The 23078-nt window shown below is 43.5% G+C and overlaps 1 protein-coding gene across 5 annotated transcripts in view; it reads left to right on the top strand.

Annotated features, from left to right (window-relative positions):
• The window catches only part of ldah (lipid droplet associated hydrolase), a 272745-nt gene extending 250641 nt beyond the window's left edge, over positions 1-22104 (top strand). For all 5 annotated transcript variants that reach the window (XM_087977367.1, XM_087977362.1, XM_087977379.1 and 2 more), the window contains 2 exons: positions 5176-5258; positions 19944-22104. In XM_087977367.1, coding sequence (XP_087833493.1) covers positions 5176-5258; positions 19944-20138 — 278 coding nt within the window. In that variant the 3' untranslated portion in view covers positions 20139-22104. The remainder of the gene's footprint in view (positions 1-5175; positions 5259-19943) is intronic.
• Positions 22105-23078: the final 974 nt, after the last annotated feature.

The following is a 23078-nucleotide window of genomic DNA, read 5'->3' as shown; positions in this document are numbered from 1 at the left end:
CTTTTGTAGATTGCTTCTTTTTCAGTTCTAAACTACAAAGGTGGGGCAACTTTATGTGCTTATTTATATGAAGCTCATATTTAATCTTGTTAATTGACAAAGGAGTCATATTTTTTAATTATCTTCCGTTCTCTGATCAATAATGTGAAACAAATGTTTGAGCAGAGGAAACCTTTCATTGGCTAAATGCCATTTTATAAAACACTGTAGGGAAGCAAATTCTTTAAGAGCATTCTTATGGTCAGACTAACGCAACACAGATTCATGACAGAGGGACACCTCTTCTGACTGTAAACTATCCATCTGCTTTGTCCAGAATCGGAGTTTATTGCAACACAAGTTACTCTGCTAAAAGAAATCTTTAGGGCAGTTTGTTGTAGCAACAAAAAGATTTTGAAACTGCAATCTATCCTTGGACCTAGGGGGCTCAATAACTCGAGGGTTTGTTTATATCATGCAATTCATCATACAATTGTCAGCCTAAAAGTACAGAATAATTTGACCTGTTTTGAAAATGAGCAAATTCCTCACTCTAAGGAAAATGGGCAACGGATTTTCACTGTCTGTGTTAGAGCAGGCAGCACGTTGAAAATCCACTTCATTATTGTGTCTCAGAGAGAATGTAATTTTGAGTAAAATGAGTGGTTTTAGTCCACTGTTTCTCACTGAAATCTTATCATAAACCAAAGCCAATTACAGTGTAGCTTATGTTTTAAAGACCCACTATCTGTATTGTCAGGTGAAATCCAAATGAATATGTTTCCTTAAGATGTGGAATCTCCCTTTAAGAAATGTTCGTCATCTTGGACATTGGACAAGGTGTAGAATTGATTCAAAAACCAAAATTGCTGGTGAAATTCAGCAGGGCAGCACCTCTGGGAAGAAGGCAAAGTTAATGTTTCAAGTTTGGTCACTCTTTATTAGAACGAATTATAATTAGTTCATCTTTCAAGTCTCTGAGCTAGTGTCAGACAGTCGTAATCCAAACATATAAATTTTATGAGCAAAAACAGGACAGTAGATTATTTTCTGAATGGCGATTGATTGGGAAGGGAGAGGTGCAAAGAGACCTGGGTGTCCTTATATACCAGAATCGAAGAGTGCGGTGCTGGAAAAGCACAGCCAGTCAGGCAGCATCTGAGGAGCAGGAGAGTCGACATTTTGAGCATAAGGAATGATGAGGGACGGCCGCACTGTCGGAGGGTCAGTGCTGAGGGAGGGCCGCACTGTGGGAGGGTCAGTGCTGAGGGAGTGCATCAGGAATGACGAGGTGGCCCGGGGGGGGTTGGTTGAGAGATAAATGGGATGGGGTGGGGATGAGGGGAAGGTAGCTTGGAATGCGATAGGTTGATGAAGGTAGGGATGAAGGTGTTAAGTTGGAGAGGATGGTGCAGCAGATAGGTTGAAGGGAAGATGGAACAGGTAGGACAGTTCAGGAGGTGGTGCTGAGTTAGAAGGTTGGATCTGGGATGAGGTGAGGGGAGGGAAGATGAAGAAACTGGTGAAATCCACATTGATCCCATGTGTTTGGAGGATCCCAAGGCGGACGATGAGGCGTTCTTTCTCCAGGCATCGGGTGGCTAGAGTTTGGCAGTGGATGAGGCCCAGGACTTGCATGTCCTTGACGGAGTTTGGGGCAGGGGGGGTGCAGTTAAAATGTGTTCGACTAAAGGGCAGTGAGGTTGTTTAGTGCATGTGTCCCAGAGATGTTCCCTGAAACATTCCACAAGTTAGCTTTCTGTCTCCCTAATGTAGAGGAGACCACACTGAGAGCAATGCACATAGTAGATGACATGTGTGGAAGGTAAATCTTTGTCGGATGTGGAAGGATCCTTTCGGGCCTTGGAAGAGGTGTGGATGTAGGTTTTGCACTTCTTGCGGTGGCGAGGGAAGGTGCCAGGTGGAGAGGGTGGGTTGGTGGAGGCTGTGGACCTAACTAAGGAGTCACAGAGGAAATAATCTCTCCGGAATACAGATAGGGGTGGGGAGGGAAATATATGTAGGTGGCGGAAATGGCAGAGGATAATGTGATATATCTGCAGGTTGGTGAGGTGGAAGGTGAGGACCAGGGAAATTCTGTCCTTGTTGTGATTGGAGGGATGGAGTTCAAGGGAGGAGGTTAGGGAAGTGGAGGAGATGCATTGGAGGGCATCATTGACCACGTGGGAGGGAAAATTGCAGTCTTTGAAGAAGGAGGCCACCTGGGATGTTCTGTGGTGCAGTTCGTTCTCCTGGGAGCAGATGTGGCAGAAGCAGAGGAATTGTGAATAAGAGATCGCGTTTTTACAGGAGGCAGGGTGGGAGGAGGTGTAGTCCAGGTAGCTGTGGGAGTCAGTGGGCTTGTAGATGTCATGTTGAGTCGGTCACCGGAAATGGAGATGGAGAGGTCCAGGAAGGGGAGGGAGTTGTCCAACATGGTCCAGGTGAACTTGAGGTCAGGGTAGAAGTTGCTTTTGAAGCTGATGAGCTGTTCAGCCTCATTGTGGGAGCACAAGGTGGGCTCGATACAGTCATCGATGCAACGAAGGAGAAGGTGGGGAATGGTACAGGTGTAACTGCAGAAGATTGACTGTTCCACATACCTGACGAAGAGGCAGGCAAAGTCGGGGCCCATGCGGGTGCCCATGGCTACCCCTTTGGTCTGGAGGAAGTGGGGGGATTTGGAGGGAAAATTGTTGAGGGTGAGGACCAGTTCAGCCAATCAAATGAAAGTGTCAGCGGAAGGGCACTGATTGGGTCAGCAGGAGAGGAGGAAATGGAGGGCTTGGAGGCCTTTGTCATGGTGGATGGATGTGTACAGGGACTGGATGTCCATGGTGAAGATAAGGCGTTGGGCACTGGGGAAACAAAAGTCCTGGAGAAGGTGGAGGCCCTGGGTGGTGTCCCAAACATATGTGGGAAGATCTTGGACCAAAGGGGACAGAATGGTCTCAAGGTATGTGGAGGTAGGTTCGGTGGGCAGGAGCTGGGTGAGATGATGGGTTGACCAGGGCAGTCAGGTTTGTGAATTTTGCGTAGGAGATAGAACGGTGCGAGGTCCTGCTCTATGAGGTTGGAGGCTGTTTTCTCAGGAGGCAGGCGGGAAGAGGTGTAGTCCAGGTAGCTGTGGGAGTCGGTGGGTTTGTTTCTGAGAGGCAGGGTGGGAGGACACGTAGCTACAGGAGGCAGGATACACACACTAAGCAACCCCAACGCTTTGTGGCCGCACACTTTAACTCACCCTCTCACTCCCCCAAACTCTCGCCACCCAATGCCTGGAGGAAGAACGTCTCATCTTCTGCCTTGGGACCCTCCAACCCCATGGGATCAATGTGGATTTCACCAGTTTCCTTATTTCATCTCCCCCACCTTATCCCAGATCCAACCTTCTAACTCAGCACCGCCCTCTTGAACTGTCCTATCTGTCCATCTTCCTTCCCACCTATCCGCTGCATCCTCCTCTCTGACCTATCACCTTCACCCCTACCTTCATCCACCTATCACATTCCCAACTACTTCTCTCCCCAGCCCCACCCCGCTCCCATTTATCTCTCAGCCCCCTTGGGCCACCCCCTCATTCCTGATGAAGAGCTTATGCTCAAAACATTGACTCTCCTGCTCCTCGGAGGCTGCCTGACCGGCTGTGGTTTTCCACACTCTTCGACTCAGATCTCCAGCATCTGCAGTCCTCACTTTCCCCTGTCCTTATATTCCAGTTGCTGAAAGTAAACATGCAGCTGCAGCAGGTGGTAAAGAAGATAAGTGGTATGTTGACCTTCATAGTGAGAGAATTCAAGTACAGGAGGTGGAATGTCTTGCTGCGGTTGGACAAAGCCTTGGTGAGACCTGACCTGGAGTTTCGGTTTCCTTATCTGAGGAGGATGTTCTGGTCAAGGTGGAAGTATAATGAAGGTTCACCAAACTGAATCCTGGGATGGCAGAATTGACACACGAAGAGAGAGACTGGATCAGTTAGGACAACATTCCCTGAGAAAAATTGGGTTTGGAATCTCATTGAAACCTGTATAGTTCTCGCAGGATTAAACAGGATAAACACAGCAAGCATGTTTCCGGTGACTGGGGAGTCCCGAACTGGGGTCACACTCGAAGGATACAGAGTCGAATGTTTAGGATTGAGATGAGGAGAAATGTCTGCACCTCAAGTATGGTGAGCCTTTGAAATTCTCTGCTACAGAAAGTGGCTGAGGTCAAAATATTGAATGTTTTCAGAATGGACTTAGATATAGCCTTAGGTCTAAAGAGATCAAAGTGTATGGAAGAAATCAAGAGCCAGGTATTGAGTTGGTTGATCATATTGACTGCAGGATGAATGGCCCACTTCAGATTCTGTTTTCTAAGTTTTTGTTGAAATTAGTTTGAAATAATTTGGCTTAAACTGGCAATGAATTGCAGATTCATGTAAGATCTTGTTTTTGAAATAAAGAAATTTAGACCAGCAGAAATAGACCTGTTTAACTATTATTTTAATGTTTACTGAAGGTAACGTCTGAGTCTCAACTTGTGGTTGGGTAAATTGTCAAGTGAGGTGAGGCATTTGCTGGTTGCCGGAGACATGGAGCGGTTGGTCAGCTTCCTTGTTTCTGAACTGCAAACTCCTCGTGAAAGAACAAAGATGACCTAGAAGTACCATTCCATTTAGAAGCTGTGCCAGTCAACTCACCTCATGGGGAAGTCTATGGCTGCTTGGGAGGACCTCGAGAAGAGAGTAGATAAATAAACCAAATTTGGGTCAGCAGAACAGAAATGTTTAGCCACCCAGATCACAGGGTGCCAGGTTTGATTCCAGATCTGTGCTGAAATAATATGATCTGAACCAAAACAGTTCTTCAGGTGTGACATCGCAATTTCACAGGCCAGCACTAAGAGGAAAGTATGTCTCCAGAAATTTTGGTCTGGTTTTCTTGTTTTAAACATTCATTCAACCCATTTCTATTTAATTTTCCCACCTTTAAAAACTTCTATCATGTCACCATCATCAATGTTCTCACAAAAATAATCACTTTCACTAATTAGGTATTGTCTGCCAAGTGTTCCACAGAAAATTATTTTATCTATCCTGGTATTTAGGATTAAATGTTTTCTGATTGTTTTTACTGTAGAAAGGAAAAGTATGTTGAAGTGTTATGTTTAGTCTCTTGATGACCTGCTTAACTGAGAATTCCTATTTCTTTTTAGCTAATGCCATGTACATGGGAAGCCAGGAAATGATGCACGTTGTACAGAGAGATGATCACACTATAAGACGGTATTTGGACAAGGTATTGTAGTTTCAAGTTTGTGGTCAAAATACTGACAATTTACAATTAGCAATCATTGTTTCAAGTATGGGAAGACAATGTGTTCCAATGCGGGTTATCCAATTGTGGTTGAAACTGCTCCACCCATCAGTAAGTTAAATGAGTTAGTGCTGCCTGTCAGTATCAGCACTTCCAGATCCTGCTACAGTTCAGCCAGATGTCCCAGCTGAAGGAAAACCTCCTCTACTGCACCAATCCAAACGCAACCCACTGCCTTGCCCTCAAATAAGACATTTCCGGCTCTGCATTCTGGAGTAGCGAGCAGAATTCTCATACACACCTCAATCAGCACTGGCAGCCTGCTGCTTTCAGTAGACTGAGGCCTGACCACAATAATAGATTGGACCTTCCAGTGCCACCGTTGGATTGGTAAAAGAGATACCCTACCACCACCTGCCAAATAGCACACAGTTACCTTTGCAACCCTTCAAACGCTGCTGGGATTTGTTATTAACCTCTGCAATGAATCTGGTTTTGTTGACGTGCATCAATTAACATATTGGTCATGAAAGATTCAAAATTAATGGCATCCCTTAAAAGTGCTGCTGTCCATACACAAGATGTAACTATTTATGTTGTGGACCAAAATTGGGGGACCATCCTTTCTTTTCAAATTGAACATATTTGGAATAGATTTCATTTGAAATGAAAGCAGTGTTCTGTTATGGCTTAAAATGTAATAGTAATTCATTGGTATTGATTTAATGTCAACTCATGAACAGTTTGTGTGCTGTCAGAAATTGGTGGATTCACCTTTAGATAACCTGGAAGTTATGCACCAATGTAAAATATTTCTGTAAATACAAACAAAAGCAGCTCATAGGAGGGACACTATTCATCACAGTAATACCTTATGAAATAAGATAAAAGCGAATAAAAACTATAAGAAATAAGAGTCTAAAAGCAAGGATTTGATGCTACACCTCTACAAATCATTGGTCGGAGTATTGTGTTCAGTTCTGGGCACCTTATTTAACGAAGGATGTTAAAGCCCTGGACAGTGCAAAGAAGAATTCCTAGAATGAGACCAGGACTGAGGGATTTTAGATACAAGGAGAGATTAGGGAAGTTAGATTTATTCTTCTTCGAACAGAAAAGATTAAAAGGTTAACTAATTGAGATGGTCAAACGTAAGACAGGGTAAAGGAGGACATTCTGTTTCCACTCATTGATATATCAGTAACTGGAGGTCATAATTTAAGGATTGTCAGCAAGAGAGCAGGGAAAGTTGTGGAGGCAGGTTCCATAGCAGGTTTCAAAAGAGAGCTGGAGATAGATTTGAAAGTGATGAATTTTGAGGGCTAGGGAGAGGGCTGGTGAATGGGATTATCTGTGTAAGTCTTTTGAGAGCCAGTACAGACAAAATGGGTCAAATCGCCTCATTTTGTACTGTAAAATTCTATTACTCTAAATGTTCCCACCAAATATAGTTCTCTGTACCTAATGGATTCTGCCCTAATTTAATTTAAGGCACTATTTACACAACTATACCTATGTTTCACTTAAAAGTCACAGAAATTACAGCCATTCAACCCATTCAGCTGGTTACAACTAGAAGCAGCCAATGTTCAAATGCAGCGAGATCTGGATCATATCCAAGTTTAGACTGACAACAGGCAAGTAACATTCACACCACATAAATGCCAGGAAATGGCCATCTCCAATAAATTACGATCTGATCACAGTCCTTGACATTCAGTGGTGTTGCCATCACTGAATCCCCCACTATCAACATCCCAGGGGTTATTGTTGACCAGGAACGCAACTGGACTCAACACATAAACTCTAGTGGTTGCAAGAGTAGGTCAGAGACTAGGAATACTGCAAAGGTAACTCACCTCCTGACTCCCCAAAACCTGTCTACAATCAACAAGTGTGATGGAATACTCTCCACTTGCCTGAATGGGTGCAGCTCCAACAAGACTCAAGAAGCTTGACACCATCCAGGACAAAGCAGCCTATTTAATTGGCACCACATCCAGAAACATTTACTCCCTCCACCAGCAACGTTCAGTCGCAGCAGTGTGTACTATCTCGAAGATGCACTGCAGAACCTCACCAAAAATCCTCAGACAGCACCTCCCAAATACAGAAACACTCCCAGCGAGAAGGACAAGGGCAGTAGATATATGGGAACACCACCACCTTCAAGTTCCTCTCCAAGCCACTCACCATCCTGACTTGGAAATATAACACCATTCCTTCACTGTTGTTGGGGCAAAATCCTGGAATTCCCTCCCTAAGGGCATTGTAGGTCAACCTACAGTACACGACTGCAGTGGTTCAGGAAGGCAGCTTACCACCACTTTCTCAAGGGGCAACTACGGACAGGCAGTAAATGCTGGCCAGCCAGCAACACGCATTTGCCACATGTAAATTTTTAAAATGTTGAAGTCATCAGCTTCAGTCCTTTTTTTTTTGCTTTCTCACAACATGCTGCAGTTACAGCTCAGGTACCAGTATTTAATGAAGGTGCTGTGCAAGTGTGCATCATAAACTCATGCTGATCTGCAAGGTCAGCTTTCTACTCAGTCCAGGTGGAGCTTTATCCATCTAATGTCACCAAAGACTAGAATGTACTGTTGGCTGCTCACCATCAAAAACATAGTGCGGTCGATTGTACCGTTGTTAAATGTAAATTTTGAAGTATGAAAGTTTGCTTCGTATGACGAATTGAAACTCATATCATATTGGCGGGCATTTAATTCTGTTTTCATAGTGCATAAACTGACTCAGTGCCAGAAACATAGTACTAGATTTAGTCCCTAGCCGTGAAATCAGTGGCCAAAGTTTACATGCACCGTAGAATCTGTGAACTTCTAACATAGAGTCATAGAGATGTACAGCATGGAACAGACCCTTCGGTCCAACTCGTCCATGCCGACCAGATATCCCAACCCAATCTAGTCCCACCTACCAGCACCCAGCCCATATCCCTCTAAACCTTTCCGATTCATGTACCCATCCAGATGCCTTTTAAATGTTGCAATTGTACCAGACTCCACCACTTCCTCTGGCAGCTCACTCCATACACATACCACCCTCTGCGTGAAAACATTGCCCCCTCAGTTCTCTTTTATATCTTTCCTCTATCACCCTAAACCTATGCCCTCTAGTTCTGGACTCACTCACTCCAGGGAAAAGACTTTGTCTATTAATCCTATCCATGTCCCTCATGATTTTTTATAAACCTCTATAAGGTCACCCCTCAGCCTCCGTCTGTCAAGGGAAAACAGCCCTAGCCTCTTCAACCACTCCCTATAGCTCAAATCCTCCAAGCCTGGCAACATCCTTGTAAATCTTTTCTGAACCCTTTCAAGTTTCACAACATCCTTCCGATAGGATGGAGACCAGATTTACACGCAATATTTCAAAAGTAGCCTAACCAACGTCTTGTACAGCTGCAGCATGACGCCCCAACTCCTGTACTCAATATGTTGACATGATTTGTTTGTTCAGCAAATTTGCATTAATAATAATAGAAATTCCACAGACATGTTATTATTGTCCAGAGTTTGTAGTCAGCAACAAAGGAAATCGTGCTTGCTTACTTTTCACTCCAGTGACAGCAGTCCCCAGAATTTTCTCACCAATCAAATGAAGATGTTGCACCATTGTGTACCTGATCCAGCAGAGTGCCTTTTATAAGGGAATCAGTCCTGTAACCAGAGCTGTATACCAACATACAGTTCACTGCACCGTTCAGTAGTTGTGTGTTTGCATGCCTGAGGAAGAAGGGTTAAAGAATGGTCATGAACCAATACATTGAAGATCCTCAATCAATTTTAAGGTGTAAACAGATTAGGCGGTATTCATCAGCATAATGCCATTCTTATTTATTCCACAGTCCACTCCATAGTTCTGAACCCAACTCTTCACTCTCTGATAACACTGAGGGGAATGTCCATTCATTGACCCTACATCCAGCATGATCACCTCACCCTGTCATAGCTATTGTCTCAGGAATCTGTTTTCCCGGTTACTCTAACAATACTCCCAGACCCTATATTATCACACTGTCTTCAAAGTATATGCACACCTTCCTTTTTAGACCCAGCTTGTTCCCCACACACACCCTCATCTTAGTAACTGCCCACTATGCCATTACCAGACAGAGAAACGGCTCCTAATCCAGTGGTGCACTGGTAGATGAACAAGGGAAGTATGTTGAAAAACCTGGCAATGAAATAAGGAAAAAAAATTGAGTCTGAGTTGATGGAATATTTAAGTGAGGTGAGAAAAGAGAGGTGCCAGAGAAATACTTGCTATCAGAGAAAAAAAATTTAAAAGGCAACAAATTGGAGATGAGGACAGTGTTGAGACATTTTTTAAGAGATGTACAAAGATGAAGTATGATAAAGAAATCAATAAGCACACTGAGTGACAGAAAAAATTACAGATGGGAGAAAGAGTTGAGGGTCAGTTACAAGAAGATGATGGCACAAGTTCAGTCTTATTTTTAGCTTGTTGCCACATACAAAAACCATCAGCTAAGTTATTAAAATAAAATCTATTTACAAGACCATAATGATTCAAAACATGAAGGCAAGTACTGAGGTCTTGTGACCAGCTGCCTGTCAGTGTTTCTTTTTGCCAAAAGTGGTTTGAGAGATCTCAAAGCTATAATTCATGAAGTATAATGATTTAGGGGAAAAAGAATCAAATAAACACTCTGGATTTTCTGAAGTTTAGTGGTAACAGCTGGCAGCATACTGCAACTCCAGAGGCACTCTAATCACCTTGCATGATAGATGCAGCTCATTGTATTTCCCAAGAGAGCTTTCCATTACTAATTGCAATTGGCTGTTTTCAAATTGTCTTTCGTCTGGATATAGAATGTTTATCAGCAATATATCTGCACCTACCTTGTTTGATTGCTCCAAAATAAACAGCTGTAATCAGGATAATGAGCTTCCTACTTCTTGTGAAAGTTATATTACAATCGTGTTATTCCTTCTGTCAGTCTAATCTATCAAATGTGAGTCAAGCTGAAGACCTTTCCTAGATATTTGGCTGTATGCCCTGTGATTAGGGCTCAGTTATGTTTCTCTAACAGTTATACTTTAGAATCTATGGGTAGAAATGTCTGGGTTGCAGACTGGAGGGGTGGGGAATGATGTAAACGGATTGCACCCCCAGGGGACATTGCCGGGGAGCAGATAGACAAGCAGACTGGGGCTCCCATCCCCACCCGTCAGCCAATCAACTCCAATAATCCCGGGAGTGCCAGACCTCCACAATTGATGATGCCGGCAAGAGGCCTAATGGAATACGAGATCCAGGGGGCATTTAGCGGAGAGAGTTTGCGCAAATTAGGAGTGGGGTGAGGGGAGTTGAATTTTGACGTAGGCCTCAAGAGGTTACTGTCTCCTTGGGGCATGACTCTGAGGGGCAAAATACATTCTCAAAAAGCAGCACCCCCTTCCTAACCACCGTTTTAAAACTTGCGCAAATAAAAAGGCCACCGACTGGCCAAGCTGCCATGTTTGGTGTGGGCAGGGTCATATTAGGATCAACTGAATGTTTGAAAAGCTCAGATGTTGGTGCTTGTCCATTCCCTCTGTTATGGGTGTGAGCTTAGAGGATACTGGGAAACATAGAAACAGAGATGATAGGAGCAAGCCATTTGACCCTTCAAGCCTGTTCCCCCATTCAATATGGTCATAGCCCAATACCCTCATCCCGCCCTCTCCCCATATTCCTTAATTCCCCTTGAAGCTATTGAGCAGGGGACCATCCCTATTTTCCATCCCCTCCCATCCCACTGTGGTTAGCACTGCTGCCTCACAGTGTCAGGGACCCAGGTTCGATTCCACCCATGGTTATCTGTGTGGAATTTGCACATTCTCCCTGTGTCTGCGTGGGTTTTCTCTGGGTGCTCTGGTTTCCTCCCACAGTCCAAAGATGTGCAGGTTAGGAGGATTGGCCATGGTAAATTGTCCATAGTGTTCAGGGATGTGCAGGCTAGGTGGGTTCGCTATGGCAAATGCAGGGTTATGGGGATAGGGTGGAGGACTGGGTCTGGGCAAGATGCTATTCAGAGGCTTGATGCAGACTCAATGAGCTGAATCACTTCTGATGTGATGTGATTTTATTTGATTTATTTGCTGTCACATGTACCAGGGTACAATGAAAAGTGCTGTTTTACATGCTTACAGGCAGATCATACTATACAGGTGCATCAGGGTAACAGAACAGAATGCAGGATATTGTTACAACTGTCAGGAAGAGGCAGAGAGAGATCACCATTCACCTTAAAGAGGTCCATTCAAACGTTTCTTGACAGCAGGGAAGAAGCTGTCCTTGAATCTGTTTGTACATGTTTTCAAACTTGTGTATCTTCTGCCCGACGGAAGAGGGTAGAAGAGAGTAAAACCGGGCGGGGGGGCTCTTTCATTCTGTCGGTAAGTATGGGTGAAGTCAGTGGATAGAAGGCTGCTTTAAATGGTGACTGGGCTGTGTTCACAACTCTTTATAGTTTCTTGCGGTCTTGGGGAGAGCAGTTGCTTTACCACGCTGTGATACATCCAGATTGGATGCTTTCTGTGGTGAATTATACAAATTTGTAAGAGTCTTTATTGACATACGGCATTTCCTTAGCGTCTTGAGGAAGTAGAGGCATTGTTGTGTTTTCCTACGTGGATGTACCGGTTAAGATTGTTGGTGGTTGTCACCCACAGGCACGTGATGCTCTCAACTAGCTTCACCTGAGCACCATTGCTGCAGACAGGGGCATGTCCTCCACTCCACTTCCTGAAGTGAATGTACTGTCGGGGTTCATGATTCTACATAATATCCAGCTTTATAATCCAAAGAATTGTAGATAATTGACAACAATAGAAATGAGATTTGTTTCTTTAATTTGAATTGATTTTCCTTTTCAAGTTTTACCTTGATCAGAATTGAATTCCCCATCCCACTGTAAGAATCATCATTGAAACAGACAAATTCACCACCAAAATCCCAAGAAAGACCAAAAAAATCATCATTATTTGTTGCATTCAGAGTCAACCAATCAGAGTCCACTTTCCAACCATTAGTGTTAAAGCATTCCCCTGTCATAAACTGATATTCTCACAAATTGTCCAGATGAGTTTTTGTTTTAATTCTTACATGGTTTATGGATATCACTGACAATGCCATCAAGTGCCACTTGTCCCTAATAAGTTTTGAACTGAGTTACCTGCGAGGTCATTTCAGAAGACAGTTCACAGCCAGTAACATTTGTGTGGATCTAGGGTCACATATGGACTGGACCAGGTAAAGATGGCAGATTTCCTTGGTAATAGAGAACTGTGTGAGTAAATAAACTACCTCTGACACCTGTCCTATATCTATCACCCCTCAATTTAAAGCTACATCCTCTCATGCTAGCCATCACCATCCGAGGAAAAAGGCTCTCACTGTCCATCCTATCTAACACTCTGATTATCTTATATGTCTCAATTAAGTCACCTCTCAACCTTCTTCTCTCTAAAAAAACAGCCTCAAGTCCCTCACCCTTTCCTCATAAGACCTTCCCTCCATACCAGGCAACATCCTAGTAAATCTCCTCTGAGCTCTTTCCAAAGCTTCCACATCCTTCCTATAATGCGGTGACCAGAACTGTACGCAATGTTGAACAAAGAGACCTTGGAATGCAGGTTCATAGCGCCTTGAAAGTGGAGTCGCAGGTAGATAGGATAGTGAAGAAGGCATTTGGTATGCTTTCATTTATTGGTCAGAGTATTGAGTACAGGAGTTGGGAGGTCATGTTGTGGCTATAAGGACATTGGTTAGACCACTGTTGGAATGTTGTGTGCAATTCTGGTCTCCTTCCTATCGGAAAGATGTTGTGAAATTTGAAAGGGTTCAGAAAAGATTTACAAGGATGTTGCCAGGGTTGGAGGACTTAAGCTATAGGGTGAGGCTGAACAGGCTGGGGCTGTTTTCCCTGGAGCGTCAGAGGCTGAGGCGTGACCTTATAGAGGTTTACAAAATTATAAAGGGCATGAATAGGATAAATAAGCAAAGTATTTTCCTTGGGGTCGGGGAGTCCAGAACGAGAGGGCATAGGTTTAGGGTGAGAGGGGAAAGGCTGGTACAATTGCAACATTTAAGAGGCATTTGGATGGGTATATGAATAGGAAGGGTTTGGAGGGATATGGGCCGGGTGCTGGCAGGTGGGGTTGGGATATCTGGTCGGCATGGATGGGTTGGACCGAAGGGTCTGTTTCCATGCTGTACATCTCTATGACTCTAAGTGCAGAAGCACCAGAGTTTTGTACAGCTGCAGCATGACCTCGTGGCTCCAAAACTCAATCCCTCTACCAATAACAGCTACCCCACAGTAAGCCTTCTTAACAACCCCATCAACCTGGGTGGCAACTTTCAAGAATCAATGTACATGGACACCAAGATCTCTCTGCTCATTTGTACTACAAAAAATCTTACCATTAGCCCAGTACTCTTTATTCCTTTTGCTCCTTCCAAAGTGAATCACCTCACACTTTTCTGCATTAAACTCCATTTGCCATCTCTCAGCCCAGCTCTGCAGCTTATCTATGTCCCTCTGTAATCTGCAACATCCTTCAGCACTATCTACAACTCTACCGACCTTAGTATCATCCACAAATCTGGTGACCCATTCTTCTGTACTCTCTTCTAGGTCTTTTTTAAAAATAACAAACAGCAGTGACCCCAAAACTGATCTTTGCGGTACACCACTAGTAACTGAACTCCAGGATGAACATTTTCCATCAACCACCACTCTCTGTCTTCTTTCAGCTAGCCAATGTTTGATCCAAACCGCTAAATCACCCTCAATCCCATGCCTCCGTATTTTATGCAATAGCCTACCATTTGGAACCTTATCAAACACCATACTGAAATCCATATACACCACATCAATGGCTTTACCCTCAGCCACCTGTTTGGTCACCATCTCAAAGAACTCAATAAGGTTAGTGAGGCACGACCTACCCTTCACAAAACCGTGTTGACTATTCCTAATCAACTTATTCCCCTCTAGATGATTATAAATCCTATCACTTGTAACCTTTTCTAAAAACCGAAGTAAGCCTCACTGATCTATAATTATCAGGGTTGTCTCTACTTCCCTTCTTGAACAAGGGGACAATATTTACTATCCTTCAGTCTGGACCCGATACGTTAACTCTGATTTCTCTCCACCAAAGCTACCAGACCTGTTGAGCTTTACCAGCAATTTCTATTTTTGTTTCTGATTTCCAGCACCCGCAGTTCTTTGAGTTTTTAATTAGATTAGATTACCTATGGTGTGGAAACAGGCCCTTCGGTCCAACCAGTCCACACTGACCCTCTGAAGAGTAACCCACCCAGACCCATTTCGCTCTGACTAATGCACCTAACACTATGGGCAATTTAGCATGGCCAATTCATCTGACCTGCACATCTTTGTGATTATGGGAGGAAACCAGAGCACCCGGAGGAAACCCACACAGACACAGGGAGAATGTGCAAACTCCACACAGACAGTCGCCCGAGGCTGGAATCAAACCTGAGACCGGAATCGAACCCGAGACCCTGGTGCTGTGAGGCAGCAGTGCTAACCACTGAGCCACCACTCTCTTCATTTTCATATACGTGTAGTATCTCTTACTGGAAGTTTTATGTTTCTTGCCTGTTTGCCCTCAGTAATCTGTATTGTGTCCTTATTTTTTTTTGCTATCTCCTGGTTTTTAAATGATTTCCAATCTTCTGAATTGATCGTTGCCAATTTGTATGTTTTTTCTTTTAAATCGATCCCATCCTTAACTTCCTTAGATGGGTCATCCATCTCATAGTTAATGCAATTTATCTCCAGTAAGATATCCAAAGTATTTCCTTAGATATTTTCCACTGCTTATTGTAAGCTTACCTATTTCCACACTCCACTTTAGACAAATCTTTCTTCATAAACTTATAATTGGCTGTATATCAGTTCAGGAAACTAGTTTCAGCCTCATGTTTTTCACTCCCCTAACTGAATATGAAATTCATCATGTTTTCATCACCCTTCCCTTGAGGATGCTTTAAGAATCATTAATCATTTATTAATCAATCTAATTATACATTACCAAATACAAAACAGCCTGTTCCCTGGTAACATCTGCAACGTATTCTTCAAAGAAATTATCCAAAATGCTCTCTGTGAGCTCATCCTCAAAATGGGCAGCACGGTGGATGGGTGGCACGGTGGCTTAGTGGTTAGCACTGCTTACAGCACCAGGGTCCCAGGTTCAATTCCAGTCTCGGGTGGCTGCCTGTGTGGAGTTTGCACGCTTTCCCTGTGTCTGCGTGGGTTTGCTCTGGGTGCTCCTGTTTCCTCCCACAATCCAAAAACGTGCAAGTCAGGTGAATTGGTCATGCTAAATTGCCCATAGCGTTAGGTGCATTAGTCAGAGGGAGATGGGGTCTGGGTGGGTTACTCTTCGGAGGGTCGGTGTGGGCCGAAGGGCCTGTTTCCACACTGTGGGAAATCTAATCTAAAAAAAATCCATTACTACTTTGTGGATGGCACAGTGGTTAGCACTGCTGCCTCACAACGCCAGAGACCCGGGTTCAATTCCCGCCTCAGGCGACTGACTGTGTGGAGTTTGCACATTCTCCCCGTGTCTGCGTGGGTTTCCTCCGGGTGCTCCAGTTTCCTCCCACAGTCCAAAGATGTGCAGGTTAGGTGAATTAGCCATGCTAAATTGCCCGTAGTGTTAGGTGAAGGAGTAAATGTAGGGGACTGGGTCTGGGTGGGTTGCGCTTCGGCGAGTCGGTGTGGACTTGTTGGGCCGAAGGGCCTGTTTCCACACTGTAAGTAATCTCATTTCTTTTGCCAATTTGATTTCTCTAATGTATGTTTTAAGATTCAAGTTGTCCACCTTTATTGCATTACCATTTTAGCAAGCTCCTATTATGTACTAATTTATGCTCTATCCAACAGTTTGATTTCAGTAACCAACCTTGTGAAGTTATCAGTAGTAACTTATTTGCTTTTCGTTCTAATCTTCACCTGAATTGGTTCTTCATCTTGATTTCCCAAGCCAAGATTATTTTTCTCACCCTTTCTTATCAAAGCCTCTCCAGCTCGTGTTCCTTTGTGCTTGTCTTTTTAAAATGCCAAGTATCCCTGAATATTCAAATTTCAGATTTGGTTTTATGTCTGTATCATACCTAATTATTTGTATTCATGGCATCTATAGTTCATCTATCTTGTCATAAATGAAGCATTCTTTCAAATATGCTATCTTTAATTTTGACTTTTTTTTACAATGTTTCCCTATTCTGATCTTATTAATTAGCTATCCAGAATAGAATCCCTTCAGTGTGGAAACAGGCCATTTGGCCCAACAAATCCACACCAATCCACCCAGACCCATTCCCCTACCCTATTGGTCTGGCTTTACCTCTGATTAATGCATCTAATCTACACATCCCTGAACACTATGGGCAATTTATCATGGCTAATTCACCCACCCTGCACTTCTTTGGATTGTGGAAGGAAAACAGAGCACCTGGAGGAAACCCATGCAGACACTGGGAGAATGTGCAAATTTCACACAGACAGTCAACCGAGGCTGGAATTGAACCCATGTTCCTGGCACTGTGAGGTAACAGTGCTAACCACTGAACCACTATGCCACCGAATTTATAACTTTATAGATTTCCCCTTACCTGAACTTCAATGTATAATTTAGTTTATATAACTATGGCTGTAGAAGAATTTTAATGCACCAGCACTCTGGTTGCAGTGTGATTTGGGTGAAAGCTCTCCCAACAGTGTTGCTGCATTTCCAAGTACCAGTGTACATGATTTGAAAACCATTTCTTGCAGCCCAGTCTGTGAGCCATCTATGAATCTCTGATGGTATTGAATGTATGACAATTGTTCATGGTTCATTTATGAACCAGCAATAATTATTGTAGTGATTGTAATGAGGTCAGCCAGATGGACCTCATAGAATATGAGTTCCCTGATTGGAGCTGTGAATTTGGTCCAATCAGAGAGCCCTGACTGACAGATAAGAATAGGAGTGTCAGTCATCCTGTTCACTCTGAGAGCTGGCCCTGATGGAGCTGGATCAGTGTCAAGGTCCTCCATGTGCAAATAAAGGGTTAAATGGGTGACAGGATACCAAGCTCTGTGAAGTTTTTTCAATTTTCTTTGTAGCCTTTAATTTGCCTCCTGGGTCTCATATTCCTCAGGCGAACATCTTAGTTACTTCTACCGATGTCCTTGATACCTACATAAACCATGATAACTGGATCTTGCAGTGGTTCTTCTCCAAGCCTGAAGACTTGTTCTTAGCCCTGATACCTGGCAAGGAAAAATGCAACCATGTGGACTCTCACATAGCTGCAGAGAACAGTATCTATCCCGTAACCATGCTGTTCCCCACAACTAGTCCTTTCCTTATTTTACTCCCCAGTTTAAATGGCTTCCTGCACCAAGGTAATATGTTTGGTTTGTCCATCATCCCTTGAATCCCTGGTCTTGTACACACAGGCTGAAAATGTGTTGCTGGAAAAGCGCAGCAGGTCAGGCAGCATCCAAGGAGCAGGAGAATCGACATTTCAGGCATGAGCTCTTCTTCAGGAATGATGAAGGGCTTGCATTCTTGCATTCCTGAAGAAGGGCTCATGCCTGAAACGTCGATCCTCCTGCTCCTTGGATGCTGCCTGACCTGCTGCGCTTTTCCAGCAACACATTTTCAGCTCTGATCTCCAGCATCTGCAGTCCTCACTTTCTCCTTGTACACACAGGCGACAAGATCCTTTCCCTGTTGGTCATTGCAAAGACTGAGCCTCCTCCTTTGCTTTGCTACCTCCTGGATATCCCCAAATCTTTCTCACTTAGGCTCTCCTTTAGTCCCTTAACCTGGGCTAAATCTGAAGGCCTTAATTTCTTGGGTATAACTGCCTCCTGGAATAAAGTAATCACATAACTTTAACCCTTACTGATGAATCATAGCTTCTGAAGCTTGGATTCACACTCCACCCTGAGTTAAAGTTTCCCGATCTGCAAACACTAACTGCAGGTGTGGGTTTTGGGGATCGCACTAATGTCAACCAGCTGCCAAATGCTGCAGCTACAGCACTTCACCTGCACTGTCAATGTTATTGTTTTGTATTTAACTAATTGGGGTTTAAGTTGGAAATATCACTCAATTTTCTGTTTATAGTTTTCAATTGAGATAATAGCCTTGGCGAAATAATTAGATTTAGTCATATGCTTTAGGTCTTTACTGTAATTTAGTCCACATCCTAAATTCAGCTATTGTTCCAGTTTATGTGCATAGGTTCAAGAAGGCATCCATGATCACCTTTCCCAGGGTCATTAGGGATGGGTAGTAATTGTTGGCTTAATCAGAAATGCACACGTCCCTGCATATTTTTAAAAATCAAGCAGTACCCCATACTCACCTCATTATATTCCCATTATGCCAAATCCTGGCACAAATTGCATTCACTGTTCTTTGGTATTGCTCTTATCAACTCAGTTCCAATTTTACTTATCCTGATTTGAAATTTCTACATTATTAGCTCATAGTTTAAGTCAGTGCCCTTACTTACAGAGAATAGAGAAATACCAGCTAAACGTTTTTCTGCTTTCTTTCCGATATTAAGTTTAAATGGATGAGCATTTTGGATTCCAAGAATGTCCTAGATTTGTCTAAAAATAATATCATTGCTAAGATATCATAAGTACAAGCCGTGCCTAGTGATGTATTCTCACAATATTTTAAACAGTATCTTGTTCATATACCGAGTAATCAGGACATGCTGTGACCTCTGAACTTTGGACACTTGTTTCTATGACAGCTGCAATAAATATTGGTTAATTTCTTCCCAGCAATACCATAGTGCATTGTCTTAATACTGTAATGAAAAATCGAGCCATATCACATAACAATTTATGTGTAAATTTACTTTGATTATTCTTGAATGTACTCATTGAATCTGTCCTATCAATGAAAAACCAAACTTCTTGTAAAAAAGGAACTTTTCTCCAATAGCTTGCCTATATTCTTGCCTAATTACAGCTTTCAACTTGTACTTTTCTGTTAATTATGATCCTCTGAGTTATGTACAGCAGACTCTAGTAAATCTTCCACAAAACCTTTTGCAGGGATCTTTTGACATTTTCCAAATGGAATTTCCTAAACCAAACTACTGAATGTTGATTTCAGTTCAGAGGACTTTCCAATCCAATTTCAAATAAAGTATGTTGTAAATCATTCTTTTCATCTTAATTTTCTCTACAATTACAGATGTGAAGTTTCCAGTAATTTCATGTGTAATGAATGTATAAAACTACATTTGTAACCTTTATTAAAGCCAACACAGTAAAATAATTTGCAGATCGTTAGTGTAGAATTGAAAAAACTTATGTGCCAAATGTACTAAATTAAATATAGAGATTTAATTTCTTTAGAAATTGAGCTTGGGAAAATCTGGATTTCAAAGTACAGTAGTTTACTTGTTTCTCCTAATGTCATCAGATTAAACATCGCATAGTCTTCCATTAATGGTTGGAACATCTTGCCCTAAAATGCTTTCAAACTAGCTCAGTTCTGAATTAAATTCCATGTAACAAGTAGCTGTATTTGGGAATCAAAACTTTCCTGATGAACTGCAATTGTGTCTCCATTTTAGCTTATCTTTTACTATGGATATAATGATCACTGGTGTCCAATCACATATTATGAAGATATGAAGAAAAGCTTTCCTGAAGGAACCATTCATCTCTGCCAAAAAGGAATTCGCCATGCCTTTGTTTTGGATGCAAATTTAGAGATGGCTCAAATGCTAACAGACTGGTTATGTACGGATATAGCAAAGTTGTTATAAAGCCTTAGCATATGTATCATATAAAATGTAAGAGCTTTTTGAATAATATATGTTGCATTAATATACTCTTGTATGTCTGTTATGTTTTTAAAATTGAACAAAAATAAACTACATTTTATAAACATCTTGTAGGTGGGGGATATCCAATCCTTCTACACCTCCATCCGCCATGACCAGGGCCTCCAAGCCCTCTGTTTTTTCCTCTCCCGACGTCCCCAACAGTTCCCTTCCACCGACACTCTCATTCGTTTGGTCGAACTGGTCCTCACCCTAAACAATTTCTCCTTCGAATCCTCCCACTTCCTCCAGACCAAAGGGGTAGCCATGGACACACATATGGGCCCCAGCTATGCCTGTCTCTTTGTTGGCTACGTAGAGCAGTTGATCTTCCGTAATTACACCGGCACCACTCCCCACCTCTTCCTCCGCTACATTGATGACTGCATTGGCACCACCTCGTGCTCCCGCGAGGAGGTTGAGCAATTCATCAACTTCACCAACACATTCCACCCTGACCTTAAATTTACCTGGACCATCTCTGACACCTCCCTCCCCTTCCTGGACCTCTCCATCTCCGTTAATGACGACCTACTTGACACTGACATTTTTTACAAACCCACCGACTCCCACAGCTACCTGGATTACACCTTTTCCCATCCTGTCTCTTGCAAAAATGCCATCCCGTATTCCCAATTCCTCCGCCTCCGTTGTATCTGCTCCCAGGAGGACCAGTTCCACCACAGAACACACCAGATGGCCTCCTTCTTTAGAGACCACAATTTCCCTTCCCACGTGGTTAAAGATGCCCTCCAACGCACCTCGTCCACATCCCGCACCTCCACCCTCAGACCCCACCCCTCCAACCGTAACAAGGACAGAACGCCCCTGGTGCTCACCTTCCACCCTACCAACCTTCGCATAAACCAAATCATCCGCCAACATTTCCGCCACCTCCAAAAAAGACCCCACCACCAGGGATATATTTCCCTCCCCACCCCTTTCCGCCTTCCTCAAAGACCGTCCCTTCGTGACTACCTGGTCAGGTCCACGCCCCCCTACAACTCACCCTCCCATCCTGGCACCTTCCCCTGCCACTCCAGGAATTGTAAAACCTGGGCCCACACCTCCTCCCTCACTTCTATCCAAGGCCCTAAAGGAGCCTTCCACATCCATCAAAGTTTTACTTGCACATCTACTAATATCATTTATTGTATCCATTGCTCCCGATGCGGTCTCCTCTACATTGGGGAGACTGGACTTCTCCTAGCAGAGCGCTTTAGGGAACATCTCTGGGACACCCGCACCAATCAACCACACCGCCCCGTGGCCCAACATTTCAACTCCCCCTCCCACTCTGCCGAGGACATGGAGGTCCTGGGCCTCCTTCACCGCCGCTCCCTCACCACCAGATGCCTGGAGGAAGAACGCCTCATCTTCCGCCTCGGAACACTTCAACCCCAGGGCATCAATGTGGACTTCAATAGTTTCCTCATTTCCCCTTCCCCCACCTCACCCTAGTTCCACACTTCCAGCTCAGCACTGTCCCCATAACTTGTCCTACCTGCCTATCTTCTTTTCCACCTATCCACTCCACCCTCCTCCCTGACCTATCACCTTCATCCCCTACCTCACTCACCTATTGTACTCTATTCTACTTTCTCCCCATCCCCACCCTCCTCTAGCTTATCTCTCCACCCTTCAGGCTCTCTGCCTTTATTCCTGATGAAGGGCTTTTGCCCGAAACATCAACTTCGCTGCTCCTCGGATGCTGCCTGAACTGCTGTGCTCTTCCAGCACCACTAATCCAGAATCTGGTTTCCAGCATCTGCAGTTATTGTTTTTACCTTGAAAAATAATTCACTAGAATGACTGTTTAGTTACAACCACTTTCAAAATATTTGTGATTGTTCTTCAGTTTTGTATCTATATCCATTTACTGTGTGAGTAAATCTATTTCATATCAGGGTCATTTTTATGGTCTAACATTTGTTAACATTCACAGTCTACTTTTAGTTCATTAGTTTTGTTTTGGTTTTCAATCTAAAGAACAGTACAGCACAGAACAGGCCCTTCAGCCCACAATGTTGTGCCAACCATTGATTCTCATGTCCGAACCCTCAAATTTCTGTGACCATATGCATGACCAGCAGTCTCTTAAATATCTCCAATGACCTCACTTCCACAACTGCTGCTGGCAACGCATTCCATGCTCTCACAATTCTCTGCATAAAGAACCCGCCTCTGACATCCCCTCAATACTTTCCGCCAAACAGTTTAAAACTATGGCCCCTCATGTTAACAATTTCTGCCCTTGGAAAAAGTCTCTGGCTATCAACTCTATCTATGCCTCTCATTATCTTGTACACCTCAATTAGGTCCCCTCTCTTCCTTCTTTTTTCCAATGAAAAAAGTCTGAGCTCAGTCAACCTCTTCGTAAGATAAGCCCTCCATTCCAGACAGCATCCTGGTAAACCTCCTCTGAACCCTCTCCAAAGCATCCACATCTTTCCTATAACAGGACGATCAGAACTGGACACAGTATTCCAAGTGCGGTCTAACCAAAGTTTTATAGAGCTGCAACAAGATCTCACGGCTCTTAAACTCAATCCCCCTGTTAATGAAAGCCAAAACACTATATGCTTTCTTAATAACCCTGTCCACTTGGGTGGCAATTTTAAGGGATCTATGTACCTGCACACCAAGATCCCGCTGTTCCTCCACACGGCCAAGAATCCTGTCTTTAATCCTGTACTCAACTTTCAAGTTCGACCTTCCAAAATGCATCACTTCGCATTTATCCAGGTTGAACTCCATCTGCCACCTCTCAGCCCATCTCTGCATCCTGTCAATATCACGCTGCAGCCTACAACAGTCCTCTATACTGTCAACGACACCTCCAACCTTTGTGTCGTCTGCAAACTTGCTGACCCATCCTCCAAT

Source organism: Chiloscyllium plagiosum, unplaced genomic scaffold (genome assembly GCF_037043375.1).
Source record: "Chiloscyllium plagiosum isolate Xiang-an unplaced genomic scaffold, Cpla_swu_hap1 HiC_scaffold_3, whole genome shotgun sequence".
In the NCBI taxonomy this organism is placed as follows: Eukaryota; Metazoa; Chordata; class Chondrichthyes; order Orectolobiformes; family Hemiscylliidae; genus Chiloscyllium; species Chiloscyllium plagiosum.
This window is presented reverse-complemented; position numbering and strand designations above follow the sequence as displayed.